This window comes from Aptenodytes forsteri, unplaced genomic scaffold (assembly GCF_000699145.1).
Source record: "Aptenodytes forsteri isolate BGI_AS27 unplaced genomic scaffold, ASM69914v1 Scaffold287, whole genome shotgun sequence".
Classification (NCBI taxonomy): domain Eukaryota; kingdom Metazoa; phylum Chordata; class Aves; order Sphenisciformes; family Spheniscidae; genus Aptenodytes; species Aptenodytes forsteri.
The window spans coordinates 114,035-124,371 of record NW_008794854.1 but is presented as its reverse complement, the minus strand read 5'-3'; the positions used below and the strand labels follow the sequence as shown (position 1 = coordinate 124,371).

Genomic DNA, 10,337 nt, shown 5'->3' with positions numbered 1-10,337 from the left:
ATCCACAGGTCACAGTCCCTTCGACTGGAGTTCACACTGGCATTCCAGCCTGTCCAGTACAGCAGCACAGAAACAGCAGCGATGCCCTGGCCATCTGCCAGCCCAGGCGCATGGCCATTGCTGTTATCAGAATGGTCCCAGGCACAGCAGAGTAAGATGATCACCAGTACAGCAAGCAGCAAAAGCAAAAAGCAGCTGCTAACGAGCACTAGACTGTAATATACAGTAAGGCAAGCAAGCCCCATGGCAAGCACAGGAGCCTGACAATTAATAGCCAAACAGCAATAACAGCTATAAATTCGATCCAGCACATTCCAGTCAAACCTGTCATTATCTCAAACCCTTCGAGCCCCACGTTGGGCGCCAAAAAGGACTGTCGTGGTTTAACCTCAGCCAGCAACTAAGCACCACACAGCCACTCGCTCACTCCCCCTCAGTGGGATGGGGGAGAGAATTGGAAGGGTAAAAGTGAGAAAACTCATGGGTTGAGATAAAGACAGTTTAATAGGTAAAGCAAAAGCCGCGCACGCAAGCAAAGCAACACAAGGAATTAATTCACTACTTCCCTTCGGCAGGCAGGTGTTCAGCCATCTCCAGGAAAGCAGGGCTCCATCGCGCGTAATGGTTACTTGGGAAGACAAACGCCATCACTCCGAACGTTCCCCCCCCCTTCCTTCTTCTTCCCCCAGCTTTATATTCTGAGCATGACATCACACGGCATGGAATATCCCTGTGGCCAGTTTGGGTCAGCTGTCCTGGCTGGGCCCCCTCCCAGCTTCTTTTGCACCTCCAGCCTTCTCAGTCGGGAGAGCATGGGAAACTAAAAAGTCCTTGACTAGTGTGAGCACTACCTAGCAACAACTAAAACATCAGTGCCTTATCAACTTTGTTCTCATCCTAAATCTAAAACACAGCACTGTACCAGCTACTAGGAAGGAAATTAACTCTATCCCTGCCAAAACCAGGACAGGTACATACAGCTGTTGTTCAAGCTACACACTGGGACAGTTGAACAGTAGGCATAAGAGCCTAAGAACCTGGCTGAGATGCAACTCACTTATATTTAGATAACCTGTTAGTCATCAAATTCTCATAAATTACATATTCTTACAGGTATTTAAAGTAAGTGGAGTTAAGCACCTCAGTTCCTTAAAGCCTGGATGTGGGCAGCTGCCTGCATTGTGAAACACTTCAATACCTTTTTAACTCTGGCCCTAGGCTCCTTTAATAAATATTTGAGATGAATGAGGCTTATCCTCCTCTAGTTACATGTCATCCCATGCATGACTTCAATTGTTGTATTGTACACTCCCAGTCACCACACCCTTCGCTTTGCCTCTTCTCTTGCTTTATGTACCTGCATGTTAGGAGAAACTGGGAAAGGCAGTTTAATTGGGGAAGAAAGTTCACAACTGGGGAAGGAGTTCAGAAGTCTCCCCTCTGCCCTTAGGCAGAGAGCAGCAAGCGATGTCAAAGCCTACTGGTGATCTGGCTTGTCATTCTGCCCGGGGAGGGGAGTGGCAGACTGGAGAAGCAGGACTTTAAAAGATACTGAGGAAGTGAACCTGCGATGCCACTGTGAAGCAGCCCTTCAGCTAAAGCCAATTACTTACCCAGCCACCTAGAGATTACAAGGAAGAGCACCTTGAGGTGAAACAAAGGAGAGATGAGGAGGATGGCAATGAAAAGACTTTGGCTGTTCGTTTTCCATGAAAGTGAGTACTAATTTGATTATGTCCTCAAGGGTTGGGTAGAAAGAAACAGCACTACAAAGTCCGAGTATTCCAATGGACTTTGTGTGTTTCTTTTTTGTTTAGTAAAAGTTCCTTCATGTTTATGATCAGGCAGGTGTGTTTACCATCTCTGTGCTGAATGTCCAGACTCAGAGGCATCTCCTAAAGCCACAAGACGGTTTTAGAAACAGGAAAAGAATGCTGTTCTTCATGAGGCTGGAAAATATTTTTTAAAAACAGTTTTAATGGCTTCCGTTAAATACAATGTTTATATCTGAAGAAGGAACTTCCTCAGCTGGAAGTGGAAAAGTCCTTGGGTTTTATTCTTTTATACATAAATCTGCATGTAGCGTACATCTCCGTAAGTTTAAATCCTACTGTAATATGTACTCCAATACAGCTTGTGATCTCTATATATTATTCACATCAAGGGGATGCACAACGATCCCTACTAACGCATATAAATCAGCCAGCTCACCCTTGGCCTTCATCACAGACTTGCCCTTTCTCATCCTGCCTTGCGGAGCCTGCTTTCTCAGTTCCACTACTTTTTGACCTGTCTTGTCTTCTCATACCAATGCTCCTACACCTTCTTCCAGCTTCAAACAAAGCTACGCACATGGAAATCACTTGGTTTTTTTACCAAAAATCCTGAAAACCTCGCTTCAACAATAAGACCCACAAGAAGGAAATTCACAAAGTTTAACGTAATTAGAAAAAGTGGATGTGCTCCATATGCAACAAATGTGACTTGGGTCATGATTTGATGATCATTATGTAAATTGTGTAACACCATTGGTATTCATTCTCCCTTTTCCTTATTCTCACCTTTCATGCTATCCAAATTATAGGCGGGAAACTTTTCCGAGCAGGAATATGTATGTTGGGTGAAGCTCTTCTTGCCTGTTTGGGCAGGACTCAAATGGTAATAATTCAGTGTTAAAATACTGGCCTGTAAATAATTTTTGGAGAAGGTATAGTAGATTCCTGCACTGCACCAGAGTGGAGAAACTGCACAGCACATGGCAGGGCAGTGTTGGGATGCCAGAGCTGCCCTGAATGAGCTGAATCAGGATCTCGGAACAGGCTGACTTCTTCTGCTGTACAGCTTTTCACTGCAGTTGTGTGAATAACTGGTACTGTGTACTTGCTGAAGGAAAAGCCCCTAATGGTCATTCTGACTCAAACAAAATATTTACTTTTAATGCAAATTCACATTTGAGAGGTTTCCCCTCTCCCACTTTGGAATTAAATTTCAGCTAAATTCTGAGGTAAAGTATTGAGGAATTAAAAGTTGGAGCATTTCCTTGTAAAAGTGAAGTTAACACATTTCTACTTTTCCTACTTTTCTCACTAGCCAAATCTACCAAGACAAATCAGCAATAATAATTTTGCTTGATCAGAATCTCAGTCTTTTCAGCAAACAAAATATTCCTCTAATTGTTTCCAGCTCCATTAATTGCCCTTCATTTTGTTTTGATTAACACTTACTCAGTAAGGAATGTGAAAGTAGACATGTCACTTCTTTGATTTTCTTCTTCCTTTGTACAAGTACAAATGTTTAAGTTGAACAGAGGGAGATAAAACCTTTCTTAATTTCTTAAAATGTTATAGACATACTAATTAATAACACACAAAAAAAAAGTAATTCTAAGGCTTAAATCTAGGTGACGCCATCCCTCTAGTACTATAGAATGGCTATTTGCTGTCTCTCCTTTTCTGAAGTTCTTTCAGAATTGGACCTCTCCTCCCTTCAGCCATACTTTCAATAGATTGTTTTCTCTCAGAAAAAAACCCCAACCCCTGAAGAATAAACCCCAGTTTTTAGACGTGCTGACTGTGACTAGCAGGCTGTTGGTGACTTTGTGAAGAAGTTAAATGTGGTGAGAAGGGGGAAGGAGGAAATTGGCGTGAGTAAATGGCATCCCAGAATGAAACCGTGCAGCTTCCCTGAGAGCCAGAAGAAGCCCTAACAAAGGGAGGAGTGGGAGCCAGAAAGAGATGTCATGGGTGAAAAATGGGAGAGCATCAGAAGAAGTCGGGCATTAGGGTGACAGCAACAGATAAATAAGCAGTCTTGCTTGTTACGGGCTGTGTCTCTTGTACACAGTGTTTGGTTCAGCTGTTCCCTGACTCTGCACTAAAGACATGTAGGATTTGAGTCATCCAATTGGAAGACGGAAAAGCACTTGTGAGGGGAAGCCTTAAGGCTGGGCAGTCTCTTCTCTGCCTCAGGGCTGAGTTAATGACCTGTCAGTGAACCCCAGCCTGGTGGAAGCAGTTTCCCAGTGACAAAAGGATCAGGAAATGGGTTTTGTTCCATCTCCTAGTACAGATGGTGGTGCTTTTCACCTAAATGCAGGAAAGCGTCTCTATCCAGTCACGACAGGCAACGAGAAAGCTTTCATAGATGTCTCTCGTATAGAGGGCACGATGAAAAACACAGTCAGAAAGAGCACTGGGGCTATGCAAACATGGCCCTTGCACTGGGTGCTGCAGAGCAGGGAAAGACCTGGGAGTGGCTGCAATAAAACCATGCTAGAAATACTTTGCCCTGCTGGTTTCCTCCTCATAGCTGTCAGCAGCTGTAAATGAATTAATCCCCAAGAGAACAGAAACCACTACTACCATGTCACAGAGGAAGAGACTAAAATGCACGCTTAACTAATTAACTGTGCAAGACCACAGAACAACTCAGTTATGGAATGGGGAACGCAGAAAGGTGGGAACTTCAACTCGAAGCATCCTGCTCTGGTCACTTGGCTGCCTGTCATTACCAGGACATTAACAAACACAGAAGGCAGTCTTTGTACTCCTGCTGAAAATGTCTGAAGCTGCTTCTGAAGACAGCTGTGGAAGGGAGGGCATCCCTGCCCAGCAGCAAGGAAAGAGGGGTGCAGGGGAGGGAAAGGTCTGGCTGCTGTGAAAATTTCCATCAAACTCCTCTCAAGAGAGGGAAGATGCAGCAGTTCTGTAAGTATAGGCTATTTCTAAGAAGAGACTTGAAGGACCATTTGCTATGGAGAACAGACTGCATCCAGGAAGCTGTTACAGAAGTTTTTGCCTCTCCCAAGGGGGAGCAGATCCCCGTGCCAACTGTCCCATGTTACCCTGTGCAAGTACCTGAATTGCTACCAGCAGGTTCCTAGCGCAGTGACAACAAAACCTTTTGGGTCCCTACGCTGTTATTTTCTAAGGGACACTGTCATTCACTGCTGTTATAGTCGAGGATCTGGTAGTGCTCAACTTGCCAATGGCATACTCTTATTGACCTAATGCAAGTGGCTGTGGTCTCTTCCTGAATAAAAAAGCAGGTATTCACAATCCGTTTGCAACTCAAGGTGGAATCTAGATGTCCTTTGTTCTCTCTCTTACACATTACATTTCCTTATGGATCTAATCTGGATAGAGATATGGCAGAATGAGGACCCAAAGCTTGCTAGATGGCAACTTTTCAGTCAAATCCTCTCCAGGGAACACTGACTCAGCCTGGTTCTCTCAGAAGCAAACCTTCACCACCACATACAGTGTGCCCCTCTCAGGGAAAGCATCCATCTCTGCCCTCCTCCACTTTCCTCCTTACTGGACTGTGTTCCTCTTTGCCATGGGAGTGCCTCTGAGCAGCACTCCCTTTCTTGCCTCCCTGCACTCTCTTTAACTCATTTCAGACTTAGATTTTTTTCAAATGAGTCAGTCTGGTGCCATAAAAAGAACCCCAAAACCCCACACAAACTGTAAGGAGAAAGCAGGTGTTTTTAAACATAGGTTCCCACAGGCATGAAGGTCATCTATGGCAGGGCAGAGGTAAACCTCCAGCCCAATTGTGAGAATAACTAAGACCCACCACTAGCTAACGCTCGTGTATGATGAATTAAGCATCAAGTCAAATGGAATACAGCGTACAAGAAACACCCACCCTGCGCCCTGTATGCTTCACCAGGGCACAAAGGGATTTCTGTTTTATTCAACTCTCGGCTATTCCTGTGCTCCACAGGCAGGAGCTACAGTTCTTGGAGAAAGGTGACTACTACCCTACTCATTTTTAAAAACGAATAGCTATTCTTCTCTTGTTTCTTTCAAGTTCTTTTTGCTTTTCTAGGTTTTTCTCTTTTCAGGGCATTACATGAACAGGTTTTGATTCCCTAGCACAAAATGTCACTTCTCTATGGACTTGGATTGAGGCAAGTTATTTGACAGTTTTCCTGATCCCTGAAATTTCACAATATCAATTTGTTAGTTTAGCCTGAATCCTTAAGACTGCTGATGCACTTCTATTATCTGTTTATCTGCCTCCCTCTGTACATTTAGAACCGTCAAAGGATGTCAGTCACTGAAAGAGGGCTCAGAACAAAAAAAAACATCTTTATATACTCCATGGCAATGTGTATCCAGGTAAAGAAGAGGGAAGCGAGGAACGGAAAGCAGAGTTTAGCCCTTAGCCATCCTGTGCAGCAGCTTCCTATACTCAATCAGCCACGGCATACATCACTTCTTGCTCAGTGGGGAATGTCATGGATGACAGAGGGGATGTGGGATTATTGTGGCATGTGAGAAAGCCAAAGAGACAAAACATGGAATCCAGATGTCGTTAATTTTGCTGACTGCAGAATTTATTCTCTTCCTAGTTCTGGTGACTGCTTATGCCCTCACTGTGGAAGCACCTGCCAAGGAAATACAGGTGGCACGAGGGAACAACGTTACTCTCCGCTGTCATTTTAAAACTGAGGCTCCTATTGCCTCAGGAGATGTTGTTGTCTGGACGAAAATCAATAGTGCGGTAAATCAAGTTGCATAAAGAAACATATGATAGGGCATCCAAGAGGGGGGTGGGAGGAGAGATGGAAGCAGGACTGTGGGTGGGAATGTGTGCTGGAAGAAAAAGATTCCTTCAAGACTTTCTTTAATCTCAGAACTATGCAAACAGAAGCTCTGATTCTAGATGCAATTTATCCCAAATCTATTGCATGATACTAGGCAAGCCCCCATCCTTCTCTTTTCTCTCTCTTGGTCTTGCATCTGTGTATTGAGGATATATCACTGTACGTACTGTGGGTTTACATCTATTAACATATGTGAAATACTCAGATACTTTATAAAAAGATATGTATATTTTAAGTATATTATACATATATATTTATATATATACATATCGTTGATACTATATGAAAAGTTTTATGTTGGTGATAAGAGTACATGGAGATATTCTTGAGGTCTCCTACATTCACATGGAGTATTTGAAGGTAAAGAGACCTCTGAAGTTCTCCTTGATTTCTTGGGAGTTAGTGAGAGAGGAAGCAGCCTTGGGAGATCTCCTTGCAGTAACTGCCAAGGGTTTCTTCTCTGAAGATCCTTGCTGGAAGAAAGCAAAGGAGTTTGTGTAATCATAGGGGAATTTGATTGACATGTGGATCTCAGACAAGTCTCACGGTGTCCTGTCATAGAGAGGAAAGGTGAATAAGTCCCAGCAAAAGAAATCAGTTGTCTCTGACTTCAGATAAGGTGGGAGAAGGGGATTCCAGGCAGAAACCCAGACACTTTTGAATGTCTATGTTTTTCTTGGCTCTTTGGCAAACTGGGGCAGCTTAAGGCCCTCTTTTCCAAGCTGCTCTTCTCTTAAGAGTGGGCTAATCCATTGAGTTAGGTTGTAGACTCACACAGAAGAAACTAAGATTGACCATTTTCCCTCCCTCTCTATCAGGATGATGCTGTCACTAGGTATTTTGATGGACTTGTACAGTATGGCAAGGGCTATGAAAACCGTATACAGTTTAGTGGTGATGTAAACAAAGGGGACATCAGTATCACCATCAATGCAGTGACCATGGAAGACAATGGGACATATGCGTGCACCGTTCGTCTACGGAATGACCCCCCCAGGCAGACTGCAACCTTGGCTCTTTTAGTCCTTGGTAAGCATGACGGAGACAACACCAGATCCATTAGATAAAACACTGTCCTTCCTTTAATATCCACATTGGTTTATACAACAGATTTTGTAACAGAAAAAAACTTTCAAGGAAGTCATCATCCACAATTCCATCTTTGGTCTTTTCCTACTACTATGGAAGTAGGTTGGAAAGCTTAGAGCACCCAACTCCCTTAGATACCTGACTGTAGAAAATAGTCTTTAGGGTTGTATAGTTCACTTTCCTAATAACCCTTGCCTCATTACAGGGCATTCCTCATTCCCCCTGTAGCTTGTCATACGCCAGTTATCAAAGGAAGAGTTACCGAATGCCCTGGTTTTGGCTGGGATAGAGTTAATTTCCTTCCTAGTAGCTGGTACAGTGCTGTGTGTTGGATTTAGCATGAGAATAATGTTGATAACATACGGATGGTTTAGTTGTTGCTAAGTAGTGCTTACCCTAGTCAAGGACTTTTCCGCTTCCCATGCTCTACCGACCAAGAAGGCTGGAGGTGTACAAGAAGCTGGGAGGGGGCACAGCCAGGACAGCTGCCCCAAACTGGCCACAGGGATACCCCATACCATGTGACGTCATGCGCAGTATATAAACTGGGGGGAGTTGGCCGGGAGAGGGGTGACCACTGCTCAGGAACTGGCTGGGCATCAGTTGGCGGGTGGTGAGCAATTGCATTGTGCATCACTTGCTTTGTATATTCTTTTCTCATTATTATTATTATTTTCCCTTCCTTTTCTATCCTATTAAACTGTCTTTATCTCAACCCACGAATTTTACTTTTTTTTTCACGATTCTCTCACCCATCTCACTGGTGGGGGGAGTGAGCAAACGGCTGTGTGGTGTTTAGCTGCCTGCTGGGTTAAACACAACACCCAACACTATTAGACATATCTCAAAAAGCATCTTACAATTCCTTCTTGGCTGACCAGTGCCAAGAAGGGAGAAACAAATTACAGACAAGTTCACTCCAGTTCCTTTGAGAAGAAAGTAGTAGGTGAAAGACCAGCCTCTGTTTAGCAAGAATAAAAACCACGGGTGCAGGAGATGGGTTAAAACAAAAAACTACTTCTGATTAATAAAATTCCTTCCTTTTTTCTTCCTTCAGTTGCACCATCCAATCCAGAATGCAAGATTTTGGGGACAGCAGAATATGGACAGACAATCAATCTGACCTGCATTTCTCATGAGGGCTCCCCAAAGCCCAGATATACCTGGCAAAGCTTCAATGTACAAAATGAGCCCCGTGTACTACAAACAACAGAAGGTATGGGAAATTCAAAGACAAGTCTTTGAGCTCTGTGTAGATCAGGGTTGGAAATATTTTGAAATGGAAATACAAAAACACACTTAAGGCTTTTTCTAGGAAGTTCTCTGACCAGGATTTTGAAAAGTTGTCCTTTTGATACCAGACACACTCACAAGTAACTTAGCAGGGGGAAAAGGACTGTTACCTGGAGTAACAATGGTCAGTAAGATTTTCACTTCAGCTCTCACGTGGTGAGAAAGCTGGCTCACTCTGGAAGCAGCCAGAAATAATTACTTCTCAATTGCTGGGCATAAGGGGAGCATAACACGAGGAATAACATTGAGGTTTCTAACTGGTGTGTCTTTACATACCAGCTCGCTCGACAAAGACCAGGTCACTTTCTGTGGTGAAGGCAAACAAAAGTTGGCTCTGGAAGCTACTTTCCTTCCAGAGATGACTCCTCACCTAGAGGAAGTTGGTATCAGAGAGTTACACCATTCCTGCTTTGAGCATAAAAGAGGCTTCTGGTTCTTTAGGACTGCCACACAGGCCCCGATATTTTATTTGCTTTCATTTTAAGTCAGAATCTGAAGAAAACAAAAGGAACTAAATTTCCATGACAGGACCTTTCGTAGAACTATTCACACAGAAATGAGGGTTTAGTAGTCTTTGAAGTGTAGTAGTGACAGAGGACTCAGATTTATTCCTTTAAACAATAGGTTTAAAGGAATAAATCTGGTATGTTCAGCTTCAGAAAGACTGAGTATCTGAACCTACCCATTTTGGTTTAAGTTATTGTAGCATCGCTAAGGAGGTAAACTAAATATGATCAGACTCGATAGGATAGTCAACACTTACTCGCCGATTCTTGCATAAATTATGCAAAAGACGAAATGTCACCAGGGACACAAACCTTATTCATCTCACTGACCACTAAGTGGTGCCAACGCATCACGCACAGCCCTGAACATACCGGGATTTGTCGTCTTACAGCAGCAGCTGCCGGCTGCTTCTGCGTCACCTTGTTCTTCCCTGGGACAGGAGTCTCTTCTGATCCATTTCCACCTCATTTCTGTTTTCATCAGAGCACCGATGTCCAAGTAGTGTGCCGACTGTCCCCTTCTGCCCCAAGCTGGCTGGACGCCCTGCTGTCGCTACAAGCAATTTCTTTCTGTGCTAATCAAGTCCCAGTGCTGCAGGGTTTGCAGAATCCCCTTAGGAGCCACTCCAAAACTGATAGCATCTGACCCGCATTTTTCCCAATTTGACTCACCAGTCAAGTACTTTTGATTTATTATAGGAGGATTTACAGTCCAGTAATACACCGCAACTCTGACAGCTATAAACATCACACTGAAAAAAAAAAAGTGAAGTAAGCACGGACAGTACGTAGAGACTAAAAAAAAAAAAAAAAAAAAAAAAAACAATCTTTTTTTC

At 43.5% G+C, this 10,337-nt stretch overlaps 1 protein-coding gene across 1 annotated transcript in view; it reads left to right on the top strand.

The window, feature by feature from the left end:
• Positions 1 to 1,467: 1,467 nt before the first annotated feature.
• The window catches only part of GPA33 (glycoprotein A33), an 11,550-nt gene continuing 2,680 nt past the window's right edge, over positions 1,468 to 10,337 (top strand). The window contains 5 exon segments of the mRNA XM_019470826.1: positions 1,468 to 1,587; positions 1,589 to 1,715; positions 6,359 to 6,510; positions 7,432 to 7,642; positions 8,760 to 8,918. Coding sequence (XP_019326371.1) covers positions 1,468 to 1,587; positions 1,589 to 1,715; positions 6,359 to 6,510; positions 7,432 to 7,642; positions 8,760 to 8,918 — 769 coding nt within the window.